At 52.5% G+C, this 21,216-nt stretch overlaps 1 protein-coding gene across 1 annotated transcript in view; it reads left to right on the plus strand.

The window, feature by feature from the left end:
* Positions 1-21,216, plus strand: part of CRAT (carnitine O-acetyltransferase) — a 223,219-nt gene that overhangs the window by 130,524 nt on the left and 71,479 nt on the right. The window contains exons 5-6 of the mRNA XM_078646254.1: positions 2,623-2,788; positions 11,147-11,321. Coding sequence (XP_078502380.1) covers positions 2,623-2,788; positions 11,147-11,321 — 341 coding nt within the window. The remainder of the gene's footprint in view (positions 1-2,622; positions 2,789-11,146; positions 11,322-21,216) is intronic.

Below are 21,216 nucleotides of genomic sequence, written 5' to 3' on the forward strand. Positions count from 1 at the left end.
ACCCCCTCACTCCCCCACCCTTCACTGCTACCCCCTCACTCCCCATCCTTCACTGCTACCCCCTCACTTCCTCTACCATTCTCTGCTACCCCTCACTCCCCCTGCCATTCTCTGCTACCCCTCACTCCACCTGCCCTTCACTGCTACCCCTCACTCCCCCTGCCCTTCACTGCTACCCCCCACTCCCCCACCCTTCACTGCTACCCCCTCACTCCCCCACCCTTCACTGCTACCCCCTCACTTCCTCTATCATTCCCTGCTACCCCTCACTCCCCCTGCCCTTCACTGCTACCACCTCACTCCCCTTGCCCTTCACTGCTACCCCCTCACTCCCCCACCCTTCACTGCTACCCCCTCACTTCCTCTACCATTCTCTGCTACCCCTCACCCCTGCCATTCTCTGCTACCCCTCACTCCCCCACCCTTCACTGCTACCCCCTCACTCCCCCACCCTTCACTGCTACCCCCTCACTTCCTCTACCATTCTCTGCTACCCCTCACTCCCCCTGCCCTTCACTGCTACCCCTCACTCCCCATCCTTCACTGCTACCCCCTCACTTCCTCTACCATTCTCTGCTACCCCTCACTCCCCCTGCCATTCTCTGCTACCCCTCACTCCCCCTGCCATTCTCTGCTACCCCTCACTCCCCCTGCCCTTCTCTGCTACCCCTCACTCCCCCTGCCCTTCTCTGCTACCCCTCACTCCCCCTGCCCTTCACTGCTACCCCCTCACTCCCCCTGCCCTTCACTGCTACCCCCTCACTCCCCCACCCTTCACTGCTACCCCCTCACTCCCCCGCTCTTCACTGCTACCCCCTCACTCCCCCACCCTTCACTGCTACCCCTTCACTCCCCCACCCTTCACTGCTACCCCATCACTTCCTCTACCATTCTCTGCTAGCCACCCTCCCTTCCCCGGTCCTTCACGGTTACCCACCCTCAGTTCCCTTGTCCTTCACTGCTACTCACCCGCACTTCCCAGGTCCTTCCCTACTACCCAACCTCACTTCCCCTGCCTGTCACTGCTATCCACCCCACTCCCCCTGCCCTTCACTGCTACCCCCTCACTCCCCCACCCTTCACTGCTACCCCCTCACTCCCCATCCTTCACTGCTACCCCCTCACTTCCTCTACCATTCTCTGCTACCCCTCACCCCTGCCATTCTCTGCTACCCCTCACCCCCCCACCCTTCACTGCTACCCCCTCACTCCCCCACCCTTCACTGCTACCCCCTTACTTCCTCTACCATTCCCTGCTACCCCTCACTCCCCCTGCCCTTCACTGCTACCCCTCACTCCCCATCCTTCACTGCTACCCCCTCACTTCCTCTACCATTCTCTGCTACCCCTCACTCCCCCTGCCATTCTCTGCTACCCCTCACTCCCCCTGCCATTCTCTGCTACCCCTCACTCCCCCTGCCATTCTCTGCTACCCCTCACTCCCCCTGCCCTTCACTGCTACCCCCTCACTCCCCCTGCCCTTCACTGCTACCCCCTCACTCCCCCGCTCTTCACTGCTACCCCCTCACTCCCCCACCCTTCACTGCTACCCCCTCACTCCCCCACCCTTCACTGCTACCCCCTCACTCCCCCACCCTTCACTGCTACCCCCTCACTCCCCCACCCTTCACTGCTACCCCCTCACTCCCCCGCTCTTCACTGCTACCCCCTCACTCCCCCACCCTTCACTGCTACCCCATCACTTCCTCTACCATTCTCTGCTAGCCACCCTCCCTTCCCCGGTCCTTCACGGTTACCCACCCTCAGTTCCCTTGTCCTTCACTGCTACTCACCCGCACTTCCCAGGTCCTTCCCTACTACCCAACCTCACTTCCCCTGCCTGTCACTGCTACCGTCCCCCACTTCCCTGGCCATTAACTGCTACCCCCCCCACCCACTTCCTACCCTTCAAGCCCCCACCACAGATCATCTCCCCCCGTTCATCCTCCAGCCCGTTCCCCCTTAAAATTCCTTTTGAAGATAATCTTCCACAAAAAGGTACATCGAAGGGACAGGACATTATGCATTATTATTCCAGAGACCAGGACAGAAATGTGTTTTACATTTACTGGCAAAGACCAGGCAGGGGCCACGGTTGATGCCTTACTGGCACTTTCAGTGGCATACATGACCTTTATTTAGGACTCTGACTCTGCAGACAGTCCTGCTGTTATCCCCCGGTGTCTCTGATCAGGGGGGTGCAGTTGTATTGTTTGGACTCATTGGACATATGTTTGCTTTTATTTGATTGTGTCCTCTCTCATTGAAAGGCAGTCAAAGCATGTAGCTACTGTTTCAAGAGTCTCACAATAAGATAGCTGTTAATGGACAAATAGTGTGAGAAAGGATCATAACTGTAAAGGTGGAATAATTTCAGATTTGCAAGGAAGAATGACTTTTGAAATGTTTTTGGAGCAGAGATGAGGCCCCCTTTGCTTTCAAGCGCCTCGCACAAGTACACTGTAGCGCTTGGAGCAGCGCTAGTCCTCGTGTGAATGTTGTGTCCACGAGGGTGAAGTGGATTCGGACAGAGATGGAAGTGCTTTTTAACACCATGGTAGGACAATGAGTTAGGGACGCAAGAAGATAGTAAAGTCCCTCCTTTTCTCATCCTTTCCCCAGTGAGACCCTCCCGGTGGAGTTTCTTGGCGGGAAGCCCCTCTGTATGAACCAGTACTACCAGATCCTGTGTTCGTGCCGCATCCCCGGGGCCAAACATGATTCTGTCGTCAACTACGCCCGGACGAAGAAGCCCCCAACTCACATCACAGTTGTGCACAACTTCCAGGTATGGTACTTAGCACCAAACCTTTCATTGCAGGGGGTCCTTCTGAACTGGCAACAGTAGGCTTAGAGCCATCCCGATGGCAGCCGCTGGGCAGAGTTCTTATGTGGAGCAGGGCTTCCAGTGGGGTCCTGTCCTGCTGGGCTGATAGCCACCGTTAGCAGGGCTGAGACTTGTCCTGCCGGGCTGATACCCACCGCTGCCAGGGCTGAGTCCTGTCCTGCCCGGCTGATACCCACCGCTGGCAGGGCTGAGTCCTGTCCTGCCGGGCTGATACCCACTGCTGGCAGGGCTGAGTCCTGTCCTGCTGGGCTGATACCCACTGTTGGCAGGGCTGAGTCCTGTCCTGCTGGGCTGATACCCACCGCTGGCAGGGCTGAGTCCTGTCCTGCTGGGCTGATACCCACCGCTGGCAGGGCTGAGTCCTGTCCTGCCCGGCTGATAGCCACCGCTGGCAGGGCTGAGTCCTGTCCGGCAGGGCTGATACCCACCGCTGGCAGGGCTGAGTCCTGTCCTGCCTGGCTGATACCCACCGCTGGCAGGGCTGAGTCCTGTCCTGCCCGGCTGATACCCACCGCTGGCAGGGCTGAGTCCTGTCCTGCCCGGCTCATACCCACCGCTGACAGGCCTGAGTCCTGTCCTGCCCGGCTGATACCCACCGCTGGCAGGGCTGAGTCCTGTCCTGCCCGGCTCATACCCACCGCTGACAGGCCTGAGTCCTGTCCTGCCCGGCTCATACCCACCGCTGACAGGGCTGAGACCTGTTCTGTAGGGCTCAGTCACTTCATTGGCAGCCCGCAGCTTTGTCCCCATCAGGGCAGCGTAGTCCCCGCCAGAAGAAGACGGGTGATTGAAACTGGAACAGGGCTAGATTCTGCTTCTGAGCTTGGTATTAGAGGGGTACGTTTTGGCAGCTTTTATGTGTGCGGTTTTGTCCAAGTGCTGAACTCGCCAAAGTTAGAGTTAAAAACTCTTAAGAAGTGTGGGGAGCAGGCTGTCTTGCATAGCTGAGGGCTGGAAGGAAATAGGGTTTTGATTGAAGGGGTGAAAATCCTTCTCAAGCTGCAGCCACAATCCTTGTCAGGGTGAACCACAAAAGTCACTGAATTAAACTTTGCCTAACCCTCTGATAGGCACAAAATCAGTCCGGCTTAATTTAAGGGCACTGCATTAAGTATTTATGTAGCACACAAACCGTAATAAAGTGAAAACATCTTACTCCAATTTAGACAAATAGTCTAGAATTTTCTAAATAAAATTTGACCAAACGGACAAAACTCCAGCCAGTAACATCGGAGATATGCAATTTTAAATGTTTAAGTAAAAATAGCGCCAAGAAGCAGAAAGCGCTAAGTATAGGTTTCTGCTCGTGCTAGGCTGGGACAGTCACAAGTTGGGTCTTAATGCGATGGAGTGTGGACTGGATATGGGACCATGTTAGTCTCACAGAAAAAGGTTAAATGAAACACATTTTTTATACTGCAGCTCATTACCCGTGAGGGTATCCAGGCCCTTACCTTTTCAAAGTCCGGCGTCCAGAGTTCAGAACTTAAGGATCTCACAGGAGTAGCTCAGCGGATGCCAACCAAGGTTCCCGGACCTGGAGAGGCATCTGATGAGGTTCAGGAACTCACTCCAGTAGAGACCAGCAGTGCCCAGGCAGGTCCATTTGCCTGTCCAGACAAGTGTAGTTGTAGGTCCCGGCAGGGGCTACAGCAGGTCAGTAGGGTGATTGCGGGGAGGCCTCTGGAGCTTGGTGTGTTCCTGTAGCTCAGAACAGGAGGTCAGCCACCTGACCCTTCAGTCACTCAAGTTAGCCTCAGATAAAAGGTGCAATCCCAGACTTCCTTCTCAGAGAGTAGGGCATGCCTCAAGCAGCATGCCAGTCCTCTGAAGAACAACGCAGGCCTCAAGCAGCATGACCATCCTCTGAGGAACAAGCCAGGTCCCAAGCAGCATGGCCATCCTCCGGGGAAAAAGACACACCTCAGGCAGCAAGACCATCCTCTGAGGAACCAGCCAGGCCTCAAGCAGCAGGACAGGCCATTGAAGAACAAGGCACACCTCCGGCAGCAGAGCAGTCCTCTGAAGAACAAGGCACGCCTCAGGCAGCAGGGCCATCCCCTGGGGAACAAGGCACGCCTCAGGCAGCAGGACAGGCCACTGAAGAACAATACAGGCCTCAAGCAGCATGGCCATTCTCTGGGGAGCAAGGCAGGCCTCAAGCAGCATGGCCGTCCTCTGGGGAACAACTCATGCCTCAGGCAGCAGGGCAGTCCTCTAAAGAACAATGTAGGCTTCAAGCAGCATGCCCATTCTCTGGGGAACAACGCAGGCTTCAAGCAGCATGCTATCTTCTGGGGAGCAACGCATGCCTTAAGCAGCAGGGCAGTCCTCTAAAGAACAAGGCAGGCCTCAAGCAGCATGCTATCCTCTGGGGAGCAACGCATGCCTTAAGCAGCAGGGCAGTCCTCTGAAGAACAACGCAGACTTCAAGCAGCATGGCCATTCTCTGGGGAACAGCGCATGCCTCAAGCAGCAGGGCAGTCCTCTGAAGAACAGCGCATGCCTCAAGCAGCAGGGCAGTCCTCTGAAGAACAACGCAGGCCTCAAGCAGCAGGGCCGTCCTCTGAAGAACAACGCAGACTTCAAGCAGCATGGCCATTTTCTGGGGAACAACGCAGGCCTCAAGCAGCATGGCCATCCTCTGGGGAACAACGCATGCCTCACGCAGCATGGCCATCCTCTGGGGAACAACGCATGCCTCAAGCAGCAGGGCAGTCCTCTGAAGAACAACGCAGGCCTCAAGCAGCAGGGCAGCCCTCTGAAGAACAACGCAGGCCTCAAGCAGCATGGCCATTCTCTGGGGAACAGCGCATGCCTCAAGCAGCGGGGCCATCCTCTGAAGAACAACGCAGGCCTCAAGCAGCATGACCATCCTCTGAGGAACAAGCCAGGTCCCAAGCAGCATGGCCATCCTCCGGGGAAAAAGACACACCTCAGGCAGCAAGACCATCCTCTGAGGAACCAGCCAGGTCCCAAGCAGCATGGCCATCCTCCGGGGAAAAAGACACACCTCAGGCAGCAAGACCATCCTCTGAGGAACCAGCCAGGCCTCAAGCAGCAGGACAGGCCACTGAAGAACAAGGCACACCTCCGGCAGCAGAGCAGTCCTCTGAAGAACAAGGCACGCCTCAGGCAGCAGGGCCATCCCCTGGGGAACAAGGCACGCCTCAGGCAGCAGGACAGGCCACTGAAGAACAATACAGGCCTCAAGCAGCATGGCCATTCTCTGGGGAGCAAGGCAGGCCTCAAGCAGCATGGCCGTCCTCTGGGGAACAACTCATGCCTCAGGCAGCAGGGCAGTCCTCTAAAGAACAATGTAGGCTTCAAGCAGCATGCCCATTCTCTGGGGAACAACGCAGGCTTCAAGCAGCATGCTATCCTCTGGGGAGCAACGCATGCCTTAAGCAGCAGGGCAGTCCTCTAAAGAACAACGCAGGCCTCAAGCAGCATGCTATCCTCTGGGGAGCAACGCATGCCTTAAGCAGCAGGGCAGTCCTCTGAAGAACAACGCAGACTTCAAGCAGCATGGCCATTCTCTGGGGAACAGCGCATGCCTCAAGCAGCAGGGCAGTCCTCTGAAGAACAACGCAGGCCTCAAGCAGCAGGGCAGTCCTCTGAAGAACAACGCAGACTTCAAGCAGCATGGCCATTTTCTGGGGAACAACGCAGGCCTCAAGCAGCATGGCCATCCTCTGGGGAACAACGCATGCCTCACGCAGCATGGCCATCCTCTGGGGAACAACGCATGCCTCAAGCAGCGGGGCAGTCCTCTGAAGAACAACGCATGCCTCAAGCAGCGGGGCCGTCCTCTGACGACCAAGGCAGGCCTCAAGCAGCAGGGCCATCCTCTGGGGAACAACGCATGCCTCAAGCAGCGGGGCCGTCCTCTGAAGAACAACGCAGGCCTCAAGCAGCATGGCCATCCTCTGGGGAACAACGCATGCCTCACGCAGCATGGCCATCCTCTGGGGAACAACGCATGCCTTAAGCAGCAGGGCAATCCTCTGAAGAACAACGCAGGCCTCAAGCAGCGGGGCCGTCCTCTGAAGAACAACACAGGCCTCAAGCAGCGGGCCGTCCTCTGAAGAACAACGCAGGCCTCAAGCAGCATGGCTATCCTCTGGGGAGCAACGCATGCCTTAAGCAGCATGGCAGTCCTCTGAAGAACAACGCAGGCCTCAAGCAGCATGGCCATTCTCTGGGGAACAGCGCATGCCTCAAGCAGCAGGGCAGTCCTCTGAAGAACAACGCAGGCCTCAAGCAGCATGGCCATTCTCTGGGGAACAGCGCATGCCTCAAGCAGCAGGGCAGTCCTCTGAAGAACAACGCAGGCCTCAAGCAGCAGGGCAGTCCTCTGAAGAACAACGTAGGCCTCAAGCAGCATGGCAGTCCTCTGAAGAACAACGCATGCCTCAAGCAGCAGGGCAGTCCTCTGAAGAACAACGTAGGCCTCAAGCAGCATGGCCATCTTCTGTGGAACAAGGCATGCCTCAGGCAGCAGAGCAGTCCTCTAAAGAACAACGCATGCCTCAAGCAGCAGGGCAGTCCTCTGAAGAACAACGCAGGCTTCAAGCAGCATGGCCATCCTCCGCGGAACAAGACACACCTCAGGCAGCATGGCCATCCTCCGCGGAACAAGACACACCTCAGGCAGCAGGGCAGTCCTCTGAAGAACAAGGCACGCCTCAGGCAGCAGGACAGGCCACTGAAGAACAAGGCACGCCTCAGGCAGCAGGACAGGCCACTGAAGAACATTGCAGGCTTCAAGCAGTATGGCCATTCTCTGGGGAACAACTCATGCCTCAGGTAGCATGGCAGTCCTCTAAAGAACAATGTAGGCTTCAAGCAGTATGGCCATTCTCTGGGGAGCAAGGCAGGCCTCAAGCAGCAGGGCAGCCCTCTGAAGAACAACGCAGGCCTCAAGCAGCAGGGCAGCCCTCTGAAGAACAACGCAGGCCTCAAGCAGCATGGCCATCCTCTGGGGAACAGCGCATGCCTCAAGCAGCAGGGCAGTCCTCTGAAGAACAACGCAGGCCTCAAGCAGCAGGGCAGCCCTCTGAAGAACAACGCAGGCCTCAAGCAGCATGGCCATTCTCTGGGGAACAGCGCATGCCTCAAGCAACAGGGAAGTCCTCTGAAGAACAACGTAGGCCTCAAGCAGCAGGGCAGTCCTCTGAAGAACAACGCAGGCCTCAAGCAGAAGGGCAGTCCTCTGAAGAACAACGCAGGCCTCAAGCAGCAGGGCAGCCCTCTGAAGAACAACGCAGGCCTCAGGCAGCATGGCCATTCTCTGGGGAACAGCGCAGGCCTCAAGCAACAGGGCAGTCCTCTGAAGAACAATGCAGGCTTCGAGCAGCATGGCCGTCCTCTGGGGAGCAAGGCAGGCCTCAAGCAGCAGATCAGTCCCTAGTAGCAACAAGGTAGGTCTCAAGAAGCAGAACAGTCATCTGAGGAACAAAGCAGTCCTTGAGCAGCATGGCCATTCTCTGGGGAAAAAGGCAGTCTCTCTTCTGTATTGTCCAGATGTGTACTGAAGAGAGGGTCAGAGGGTCCTGGTTTTTTTTTTACCTGATGCAGCTTTGAAGCAGAAGACAATTGTGGAGTTTTCTCCCCACACTTGGTTCTGAACGTTTCCTGCTCAGGCTCCACAGAGTCTGGGGTGACAATATACTAGTGTAAAGTTATTTGTACGTTTTCTGGAGGCAGTCTTTGAAATGTCAGTGGGGCGCGGAACAGCTCCACCCCTCCCATCCTGGCAGAACGGCCCTCTTCTAGCTACACCCTGGTCCTATATGTCACTGTCTGGGCCCAATACACATTCCTGATGGGGGAGCAATTAACAGGCCCAGGCAGCAAGAAACTCTTGTAGGCGCTAATGGATTTACAATTTCAGATTTTTGAACCATGAGTGTGCAGAAGTCCACGGTATGAATCCCATGCCATGTGTGGAATGTGGGTTTAGAAGGAGGGGTTGGCCTTGTATGTTTGTGGACACCCTCACACACGTATGTTTGTGAGCATTGAAACTGTAATATGTTCCTTTCCTGCCCTGACAACGACTGAAAAGTAGCTCACACAGGGGAAATCGGACCCTGCAGGAGATGTCACTTGCCTTCCTAATAGTATGCCTCGAGCCCTGCACCTGTCCCAGCATCCCAGGTGTACTAAAGACACACAAGTAGTAAAGTAAAGTAGTAAATCTGCACATGTAAGTACTCGTACTTCTACAGGTTGAGATTTGCTACTTTTTCATGAATTAGGCGATATGCGTTGGTGGATCGATCTGCCCCTTTGTGGCTTTGGGACTGTGTCTGATACACTTCTCTTCTCTAGCTCCTCTCATCTTACTTCTCCCCTTTTCTCTGTTATTTTGTCCTACTGCTCCCCCTCACTGCTCCTCTTGCTTATCTCATCTCTTCCACTCTCTCGCCTTCTCATTTTCACTCCCCTTTTCTACTCCTTTCCTTTCTTGCCTTCCCTCTGTTGTCCTTTCCCCTCAACCTTCTATTCTCAAACTTCCCGTCTCAAGTTTCCTCTCTCACTCCTCCCCTCGCATGACACACCTGTCCTTTCATTCCCCATGCCTCCTTCGCTCCTCTCCTCTCACTCCTCCCTTCACATGACAGAACCCTCCTTTCTATCCCCATACCTCCTTCACTCCTCTCTGTGCTCCTCCGTCTCTCACGCCTCCCCTCACATGACACAACTGTCCTTACATTCCCCATGCCTCCTTCACTCCTCTGTGCTTCTTTCACACCTCCCCTCACACACCTGTCCTTTCATTCCACATACCTCCTTCACTCCTTTCCTCTCACGCTGCTCTGTACTCCTCCTATGGTCTCTTTCATGCCTCCCCTCACACCATGCACCCTTCCTTTCATTCCCCATACCTACTTCATTCCTTTCCTCTCACACCTCTCTGTACCCCTTCTCTGTCCTCTCACTCCTCCCCTCACATCCCACACCTGTCCTTTCATTCCCCATACCTCCTTCACTCCTTTCACGCCTCTGTACCCCTTCTCTGTCCTCTCACGCCTCCCCTCACACACCTGTCCTTTCATTCCTGATACCTCCTTCACTCTTTTCCTCTCACGCCTCTGTGCTTCTCTCACACCTCCCCTCACATCACACACCTGTCCTTTCATTCCCCAAACCTCCTTCACTCCTTTCCTTTCACGCCTCTCTGTACCCCTTCTCTGTCCTCTCTCACTCCTCCCCCCACACACCTGTCCTTTCGTTCCCCAAACCTCCTTCACTCCTTTCCTTTCACGCCTCTCTGTACCCCTTCTCTGTCCTCTCTCACTCCTCCCCTCACACACCTGTCCTTTCATTCCCCATGCCTCCTTCACTCCTCTCACGCTGCTCTGTACTCCTCCTCTAGTCTCTTTAATGCCTCCCCTCACACGACGCACCCTTCCTTTCATTCCCCATGCCTCCTTTCCTTCTCCTCTCACCATCCCTCCTCATTATTCTTATTATATTATGCCACTCTTGCCCCTGTCCACTTCATGCTTCTCGCTCCTCCCTTCTGTTCTTACTCTCCCCTTTTTCAGTGCTACATCTTACTCCTCCCCTCTGTCACTATCCCTTTTTGTTGCTCCTCGTCTATTGCTTCTCCATTTCCTCCCTCAGATCCCTTCAGTACACTGCTCTCTTCATCCTCTCCTCCTGTTGGCCGTCCTCTTACTCCTGCACCTCCCCTCTGTCACTCTCCGTCACACCTTCTTTTTCACTTATCCCATGTCTTTCTCCTACGTCTTCGCATATTACACTATGCCTCTCTCATACTCTGGCTCCTCGCTCCCCTTCTTGCTTCTCCCCTCTCACTCCAACCCTTTCTCAGTCGTACTACCTCACCTATTCCCTCTCTTCTGCCTCCCCCTCCATGCACCTTTGCTTTCCCCTCCCAACCCTTCTTCCTTCTCCCTCTTCCCTCCTTACATCACCCTTAAGCTCCTCCTTTCTCCTCCCAGTCTAAGTCCTTCCTCTTTAACTCTGTCCTTTGTGCTCCCCCCTTGCTCCTTGTTCCTTCCATCTCTTGCTCTTCGCTGCATATGCTCGTCTCCTTACTCCCATTTTCTCTCACTCATGGCCGCCGACATCCACCCGGCTCTTTCAGTTTCTCATTCTTCGCCCTCCTCTTTTCTATTTCACACTTCACCCATGTCATTGCTAATCACTCTTTGCTTCTTTTCTTACATTCCTCTCTCAGTCCTACTCCTTAACACTTTGTTCCTGTAACTTGCATCCATCTCTCTTAACTCAGTTTCTCATTCCTTCCTCTGTTTTTTCCAGTTTTTTGAGCTGGACGTGTATAACAGCGATGGGAGTCCACTCACATCTGACCAGATCTTCATGCAGCTGGAGAAGATCTGGAACACATCTCTTCAAACCAACAAAGAGCCAATTGGAATACTTACTTCCAACCACAGGAACTCCTGGGCCAAGGCTTACAACACACTGGTCAAAGGTAGGCCTTCCACAGGAACACCTGAGCTGGATCTTACAACACACTGATCAAAGGTGCTCATCCCAAGCTTTATGTCCCAAGAAGCAAGTTCCAGCTGTCAAGAACTATCAGCTGACCGATGTGAGCAGCTGGCACAATCCTTCCATGATAAGATTAAAAACATCCAGGACCGCCTCCTCTCTAGCAGGTTGCCAGGGGGTGTCCGCCTAGACAGTATCTATGTAAGTTATCCCCTGCAGTCTTACTCCAAATGTGATCCTGTTTCTGTGGAGGATTCCCTGATAGCTGTACAAAGCCTCAAGACAGGCTCTCCGGTGGACCCTTGCCCTCTAATGTAGAGGCGCTTGGCGCAAGAGTGATCTACCCTTTAGCCGCTATACTCTTGAATGAATCGCTGTCATCAGCATTGGCAGCACAGGCCTGAAAACCGGCTAAGATCCTGCCTCTGCTGAAAACGTCTCAAGCAGACCAGCCGAAAAGTTCCAATTACAGACCCATATTCTTGCTCCCAGCTCTGTCAAACGTGTTGGGGAAACATGTCCTCTCCCAGCTCTTTCAATACTTGGAAGCCAACAATTTATTGCATCTCAGTCAGTGCGGCTTTCGCCCATGTTTCGGTACTGAGACAGAGGTGGTGGATTGCATCAGGAGTATTTTAGACTCTGAGGGAAGGCATTACTGATATTGTTAGATCTTTCAGCGCCTTCCATACAGTTCCACATGCCGCTCTACTGGCCGTCCCAAAGATATTAGAATTGGGTGTACAGCTTTAGACTGCCTGACAGCGTTTTTTAAAGGAAGTTGGTCAGAGGTCTGGCTCCCTCCTTTCTCGTCTGAACCGCGTGGTTTGTAAGTTGGAGTACCTCCGGGCTCGGCTCTGAGCTCTACTTTATTCAACATCTACCTTACTCCTCATGCTCTACTTAAAGAGGCCTTGGGAGCAAAAATATTTTCATATGCTGTTGACACCCAGCTACTGCTTTAATGGTACTGTAAGACAGAGTTTCCTGGTGAAAATATTAGTACCTGCTTGGCAGCTAGACAGCTGCCAAGTGGTTCCAGTGGTTTACGTATCATCAGCTCAAATGTAATGCAGAAAAAACAGAGCTGTTATTTTTTGGAACTACGGCCCACGAATCATGGCAATCTTTTTGGCCAGTTGAAGTCCCCTTTCCAGGGCGCCAAGCGAACTCGGCGTAGATATTTGGCATTAAAATCGATGATGGCCTTTCATTTCTACGGCAGGTGAACACAATAGTAGGGTCCTGCTTCGGACTACTCCATATCTTAACAAAGTGTTCGAGGCATGTGGGCTGCTGAATTTATATCTATGCATAGATCGCCGCCTAGTGTTGGGTCCGGATGATTGCACATTGTTGTCCTGGAAGAGTCTTCGAAGTATCACGAGATAGGTGGCTCCTCCCTTGGGCTACAGTGCGCATGGGCATCCTCTCCATCTTCAGATTGTTTTTTTCCGCCATTGGGTTCGGATGTACCTTCTCGACTCCAGTTCGGAATATACTTTAAATACTTTTCGCGAGGCCAAAAGGCCTTCGGGGCGTCGGTATTGTCTCTCGCTCTGTGCCCAATACTTTATCCAGTTCTTCGAACAGGACGTCGAAGGCCGTATTGCCTTCGACAGCTAGGCCCCAACGAGCGTTGACGATGGAACGGAGCCCGTTCAAGAGATGCCCAGTCTGCAACTCCAAATACCCACACATCGATGTGCACCCGGTGTGCAACAAGTGCCTATCCCCGGACCACGACGAGGCCAGCTGCATGGCCTGTTCCAAGTTCCGGTCGAAGAAAACACTTCGGCTTAGACGCGCCGCGAGGCAGTCGGCCCAGCAAACCGCGCCAGACCCAGAAGATATCTTCGAGGCAGACGTCATTGAGGGCGCCGATCAAGAGGATCCAGACCGGCAGTCGGACCCTGCATCGGAGCACGACTCACAATATAGTGTGGACGAAGAACAAGACTACGTCCATGAAGAAGACATCGTCGAGGTAGGAGACGACGCAGACGCCATGGGAGCCGTCGATGACGACTCAAGCGATGAGCAAGGCCCATCCGCACTCGCGGGGCCCGATACTGACACTATACTGTCTACGGCTCAGGTCGAGGCATCGCCGGAAGGCCTTAGCCAAGATCTATACCCGCATTCTATAACCCCGCGTCCAGGCCCGGCTAAGAATACTTCTACAGAGCAATCGGTCCATCAGCCACTTTCGACTGCGAAATCGAAACCGAAACCGACAGGAACTGTATCGAAACCGAAACTGCTTACGTCGGTCCTCGGCTTGACAGCTTCGGATTCGTCAGCTCCAGGACCATCTAAAAGTGTTGTTAACCCTTCGGGGTCACAAGGGGGCGTCGACCCAAAACACGGGACGCCGAAGCCTGTCTCTGCCGTCAAGCACATCGCGCTGACGCTATCGACGCCCACGCCCAAAGCTGCCGACACTGGCAAAGGACTCAAGGCTAGGAAGACTGTCGATCCGAAACTTCCAGCCTCGGCGCTGATATCCAGCAAGGCCTTCAAGTCGAAAAGTAAACCCGGCCCGAACGAGCACGTCGTGTCGAAGCAAAAAGGCGTACCTGTTGCGCACCGACAGCTCGAATCGACGCAAGTCCACAAGCAGCCAAGTGATCCTAAAAAGTTGGTCGGATCGAAGACGGCGACACCCTCAAACGGTCGTTTCGTCTTCACTGCTTTCACAACCTATAAAATATGGACTGCCCCCAACCGCTCGACCGAAAACAGTCGAGCCACAAAAAAGCACCGACACTACCAAGAAAGTGTTGGCAGTTTCCAGGCGTCAGTCCACTGAAGAGGATGTTATTTTCCAACCACCCTCCGATAACAATCAAACAAAACTGTTCATCGACTCGGATACAGGTAGACTCACCATTTATAAACGGAAAATAGCTCCAGAAAGACCTTTGGAGTCATACAAAATCCCTCTGAAAAGAAAGAGAGACTCAGCAACCTCACCTGTTCTTTCAGAGCCTGTGGAGTCCTATGAACAAGACTATTCCTATTCACCCACACGCACCTATGAAGATATAGGGGAGGGATACAATGAAGATGAGTTCAATTATCCTGCTGACACAGATCAAGATGAACAGCAAACCTGGATTGACCCTGGTGAGCCACAGACCACACCTGACACTCAGTCCTATACCATCAAAACCTCGCCTACTGAAGATACTGCTGCATTTAACGCTTTGATTGAAAGGGCAGCCAAAAACCATGATGTGGACATGCATGCTGACCCAGTAGAGGAGGACTTTTTGTTTGATACTTTCTTTTTTTTTAACATAAGATTTTATTGAGGAAAAAGAAAAACAGAGTCAAAGAGTTAGTCACATCACCATTACAACTTCATAGGGCAATACAAAAAGCAAATAAAATGTAAATCAGCGCTACATTCGACCCAGGGGTCCAGCACGAGACAGAGCCAGTTCAGTAGTAGGCGAATCACAAAGTTCGCCCCGGTATCTGTTCCAGTGTCCCCACTTCGAGTCCCACTTCTTAGGGCAGCCTCTAATTTTATAAACAGTCTTCTCAGCAATCATGCAGCGGTCCATTTCGGCCACCCAGCCCACCACCAGCCGCACTTCCGGGGAGCCCCATGTTTGATACTTTCTTAACTTCAGAAAGGTCAGTCGAAACATTGCCTATGCTGAAAGGTGTCCTTAAACACGCTACTGACATCTTCAAGGAGACCACAAGGGCACGGGTTGTAAACCCTAGGATTGAAAAGAAGTACCGGCCTGCCCCTGTGGAACCTACGTACATCAAAGGCCAGCTCCCGTTGGACTCCCTCGTAGTGGCTAATGCTCGTAAACGGGCAAACTCTCAAACCAGTGGTGATGCTCCCCCTCCGGACAAAGAATCCAAAATCTTTGAAGCATCTGGCAAGCGAGTAGCAGCTCAAGCTGCAAATATTTGGAGGATCTCCAACAGACGAGCCCTATTAGCCAGATATGATAGGGCACACTACGACACGTTAGAGCAGCTACTGCAACACCTGCCTGAGACTTATAAGGAGGGAGCAGAAATGCTGATACAGGAGGGGAAATTAATTTCCAATGCGTCCATCAAGTGTGCGCTAGATGCAGCAGACACAGCAGCTAGGACCATAAACACAAGTGTGATGCTTAGAAGGCATGCCTGGCTACGCATCTCTGGTTTTAAGCCGGAGATACAGACTACTTTACTCAACCAGCCAGTTAACCCTGATTTTCTCTTTGGCCCTGATGTGGACACAACCCTTGAGAAAATATAAAAAGACACTGAGACCGCAAAATCCATGGGTGCCTTGCAGTCACAAGAGTTCAGGGGCAGTTCCTTTCGTCGCTCCAGTAACAGGGGAGCCTCCAAAGGTCAAGCATCACAGCAAGCCCAATACAATAGAGGGGGCTCGCTGACCACCTATAACAAGAACAATAGGGGTGGCTATCGTGGGAACAGCACCAAAGGCAGAGGCCGTGGGAATAATAATACCAGATCCTCCGCCACCAATAAACAGTGACGTCTTGTCACTGCCCCCGACCATGTAACACCAGTCGGGGGAAGACTCCAGCGGTTCCTGCCAGTCTGGGAAGGCATAACCACAGACAGGTGGGTGAGAGACATTATACAACACGGCTATTGTCTAGAACTTACCTCCACTCCACCCAACATACCCCCAAGGCACCATCCTATGTCCGCAGAGCACATGCACTTATTGCAGCAAGAAGTCCTCTGCATGCTGCAAAAAGGGGCCATAGAACTCGTGCCTTTAAATCAGCAGGATACAGGGGTGTACTCGCTGTACTTCTTAATCCCAAAAAAGGACGGGTCTCTCAGGCCCATTCTGGACCTCAGACCCCTGAACCAGTACATCTTGTCAGAGCATTTTCACATGCTGACTTTACAACAAGTTCTACCATTGCTCAGTCAGGGAGACTTCCTAGCAACCCTAGACCCGAAAGACGCATATTTCCACATTCCCGTTCACCCAGGACACAGGAAATATCTCAGGTTCACCATAAACAACCAGCATTACCAGTTCAAGGTCCTGCCTTTCGGGGTCACAACTGCCCCCAGGGTGTTCACAAAGTGCTTAGCAACAGTGGCGGCACATCTAAGAAGACAACACATCCACGTCTATCCTTATCTAGACGACTGGCTTGTTCAAGCAAAGTCGGCCCAGCAATGTGCCAGCCACATGTCCTGCACAATTCACCTCCTACACAGTCTAAGATTTTCGCTCAACTACCCAAAATCACACCTTCAACCCGCACATGTGCAACAATACTTGGGTGCGACACTCAACACTCTAACAGCGACAGCGCACCCAAACGCAGCCAGAGTCAACAGCATGCAATTGCTCATTCAGAGGTTCAAGCCACAACACTCACTCCCAGCTCGGGTTTTCCTGCAGCTGATAGGTATGATGGCCTCCTGCATCTTTATAGTCCCTCACGCACGGCTACACATGCGTCCGCTTCAGGAATGCTTGGCACGACAGTGGAACCAAGCTCAAGGCCATCTAAAACACCTAGTGTTGGTGACTGGTCGTGCATACAACTCTCTGCATTGGTGGAACACACAAAACCTTTGCAGGGGACGACCGTTCCAAGAGCCTGTACCACAGGTGGTGCTCACAGCGGACGCATCTCTCCAGGGCTGGGGAGCGCATGTCCTCCATTTTACAGTGCAGGGACTGTGGACAGCGCAGCAGCAAAAGATGCACATCAACCTGTTGGAACTGATGGCAATCTTCATGGCAATGAAGGCCTTCAGGCTGCATCTGTGCAACAAAGTCATGCTGATCCGGATGGACAACATGACTGCCATGTATTACATCCAGAAGCAGGGAGGCACGCACTCTCCACAATTGTCTCATCTAGCCCAGAGCATGTGGAAGTGGGCCATTCAAAGGAACATGTTCCTCATGGCGGAACATCTCCCAGGCGAAGACAACCAGATGGCGGATCTGCTCAGCAGATACAGCCACCAGATGCACGAGTGGGAGATAGACGCCTCAGTGCTCCAACCATATTTCCAGCAGTGGGGTCATCCAGAGATAGACCTATTCGCCACAAAAGAAAACGCAAAATGCCAAACCTTCGCCGCCAGGTTCCCACACCCGCAGTCTCAGGGCAATGCAATATGGATGAACTGGTCAGGCAGATTTGCGTACGCTTTTCCTCCAGCACCGCTCATACCGCTGGTGGCACGCAAACTGCGGCAGCACTCCCTGACGCTCATCCTAGTTGCTCCAACGTGGGCACGGCAAGCGTGGTACACCACGTTCCTGGAACTTTCAGTGGTGCCCCACCAGCGACTGCGACTCACACCCAGTCTCCTCACTCCGAGCCATGGAGACATTCAGCACCCAGATCCGCAACAGTTGAGCCTTGCAATATGGCTCCTGACGTCATAGTTTGGCTACCTCAACCTGCCCCCTGACTGTATGGACATCATCAAGGAGGCAAGAAGACCTACAACCAGGGCATGTTACGCGGCCAAATGGAAGAGATTTGTCATTTACTGTTCTAATAATGACATAAATTCGCTAGATGCATCCACACAAAACATATGTTATTTGTTACACCTATACAGATGCAATCTGGCATATAGTTCCATTAGGATACATTTGGCCGCAATGGCAGCTTATCTTCAAAACAGACAGCATCTTTCTCTTTTTAAAGTGCCAGCCATTAAAGCTTTTATGGAAGGACTCAAAAGAGTGATTCCTCCCAGACACCCTCCTTCACCTGTCTGGAATCTGAACATAGTTCTCACCAGACTAATGGGGCCACCCTTTGAACCTCTTCACTCTTGTGAGATACAGTTTCTGACATGGAAAGTGGCTTTTCTAGTGGCAATCACATCGCTAAGGAGAGTTAGTGAGCTTCAAGCCCTAACTATTCAAGAGCCTTTCATACAAATTCATGCTAATCGGGTGGTGTTGCGTACCAACCCTAAATTCATGCCTAAGGTGGTGTTGCAGTTCCACATTAACCAAACCATAGAACTGCCTGTTTTCTTCCCAAATCCAGACTCGGTAGCAGACAGAGCACTGCACACGCTAGATGTCAAAAGAGCTCTCCTGTATTACATAGACAGGACAAAGGATTTCAGGAAAACTAAGCAACTGTTTGATGCCTTCTCTCCACAAAACAAAGGCAACCCAATTTCAAAATCAGGTATAGCCAGATGGATTGTTAAGTGCATACAAATCTGTTATCAAAAAGCAAAACGCACATTAACAGTTCCCCAAGAGCGCATTCCACACGCAAGTTGGGGGCATCCATGGCTTTCCTAGGTAACATTCCTCTAGAGGATATATGTAGAGCAGCCACATGGACCACCATACACACATTCACCAAACACTACTGCGTGGATGTACACTCCAAACAGCAAGCTGCTGTGGGTCAGGCTGTTCTCAGAACTCTTTTTCAGACAGCTGCAGCTGGCACGGGCAACCGCCGCTAAGGAGGGGGCTGCTATTTATTCTATGCATAGATATAAATTCAGCAGCCCTCATGCCTCGAACGGAATATGCTACTTACCAGTATGCATCTGTTCTTGGCATGTAGGGCTGCTGACATTTATATCGCCCGCCCTCCTCCCCGGTGCCTGTCGCAGCTGTAGCGCTCAGAATCATTCTCAGGCATGGTCATCACTTACTGCATTACACTCCATCTCTGCCACAATGGCGAAAAACAATCTGGGGATGGAGTCGATGCCCATGCACACTGTAGTCCAAGGGAGGAGCCACCTATCTCGTGATACTTCGAAGACTCTTCCAGGACAACAATGTGCAATCATCCGGACCCAACACTAGGCGGCGATCTATGCACAGATATAAATGTTTGCAGCCCTACATGCCAAGAACAGATGCACACTGGTAAGTAGCATATTCCTTCTTCATTTTTTGTCCTTCTCAGTCAGGAAACAGATAATACAGGCGCTAGTGTGGTCTATTCTGGACTATGGTTGTGCCTTGTATCTGGGCCTTCCTGACTACCCTATTACCAAGTCACAGGTGGTCCAAAATGCTGCAGCTCATACTCCCCTGGGTTTGCCTTTCAGAGCACACGTGTCTCCACATCTGAAGGCACTGCATTGGTTCCCTATAAAAAAAAAGAGAATCTTATTTAAGACTCTTGTTCTGGTCCATAAAGCCCTTAATCAAATGGGCACAAAATATCTTAGGGCATGCATTTGTTTTTATGCTCCCTCTAGATGCCTTCGTTCAGCCAAAGTTTTCTTAGCCAAAACTCCTAAGATTAGGCGCACTAGGACTGGCGGCAAATCCTTATCCTTCTTCTGAGGTCCATTGGATTGGGGCAAACTTCCTTTTGAGATTCGGAGCATTACAGATGTCTAATTTCAGCAAAAGACTGACGACCTGGTTGTTCAACCAAGTCTAAACTGATTAGGCCTTCTATCTGTTGGCAGAGGTGCAGAGCGCCAGGACACTCGTGGAGTAACAGAGCGCTTTATAAATGCCCATTCATTCATTCATCCACAGTGACAGCTGTGCCGAGGTTTACAACACACTGGTCAAAGGTAGGCCTTCCACAGTGACAGCTGGGCCAAGGCTTACAACACACTGGTCAAAGGTAGGCCTTCCACAGTGACAGCTGGGCCAAGGCTTACAAAACACTGGTCAAAGGTAGGCCTTCCACAGTGACAGCTGGGCCAAGGCTTACAACACACTGGTCAAAGGTAGGCCTTCCAAAGTGACAGCTGGGCCAAGGCTTACAACACACTGGTCAAAGGTAGGCCTTCCACAGTGACAGCTGGGCCAAGGCTTACAACACACTGGTCAAAGGTAGGCCTCTCACAGTGACAGCTGGGCCAAGGCTTACAACACACTGGTCAAAGGTAGGCCTTCCACAGTGACAGCTGGGCCAACGCTTACAACACACTGGTCAAAGGTAGGCCTCTCACAGTGACAGCTGGGCCAAGGCTTACAACACACTGGTCAAAGGTAGGCCTTCCACAGTGACAGCTGGGCCAAGGCTTACAACACACTGGTCAAAGGTAGGCCTTCCAAAGTGACAGCTGGGCCATGGCTTACAACACACTGGTCAAAGGTAGGCCTTCCAAAGTGACAGCTGGGCCAAGGCTTACAACACACTGGTCAAAGGTAGGCCTCTCACAGTGACAGCTGGGCCAAGGCTTACAACACACTGGTCAAAGGTAGGCCTTCCACAGTGACAGCTGGGACAAGGCTTACAACACACTGGTCAAAGGTAGGCCTCTCACAGTGACAACTGGGCCAAGGCTTACAACACACTGGTCAAAGGTAGGCCTTCCACAGTGACAGCTGGGCCAAGGCTTACAACACACTGGTCAAAGGTAGGCCTCTCACAGTGACAGCTGGGCCAAGGCTTACAACACACTGGTCAAAGGTAGGCCTCTCACAGTGACAGCTGGGCCAAGGCTTACAACACACTGGTCAAAGGTAGGCCTTCCAAAGTGACAGCTGGGCCAAGGCTTACAACACACTGGTCAAAGGTAGGCCTTCCAAAGTGACAGCTGGGCCAAGGCTTACAACACACTGGTCTGTGGTAAATAAATAAATAATACCTCTATTTTTGAATGGATAAATGAATAACAGATAGCTCAATAAATAAGAGTCAAGATTCGAGGTAGTAGGAGTTTGCAGGTTTATTACAGCATAAAGGACAGGAACAGGACAACCTGCATAGGAATAGAATGGCAGGGCCCGGCAGCTGCCGGGGCTGGATCTGGGATGAGCGCGCTAGCATTTAATAACAATACACCAGCATATATAGTAAAACAGTTACATTACAGTACATATGATAGGCGGAGCAGTGGGTGGAGCAAAGGGTGTGACGCGTAGAAGTCGCGAAAGATAAGGG

The sequence above is a fragment of the Lissotriton helveticus genome, chromosome 5_1, assembly GCF_964261635.1.
Source record: "Lissotriton helveticus chromosome 5_1, aLisHel1.1, whole genome shotgun sequence".
Lineage (NCBI taxonomy): Eukaryota > Metazoa > Chordata > Amphibia > Caudata > Salamandridae > Lissotriton > Lissotriton helveticus.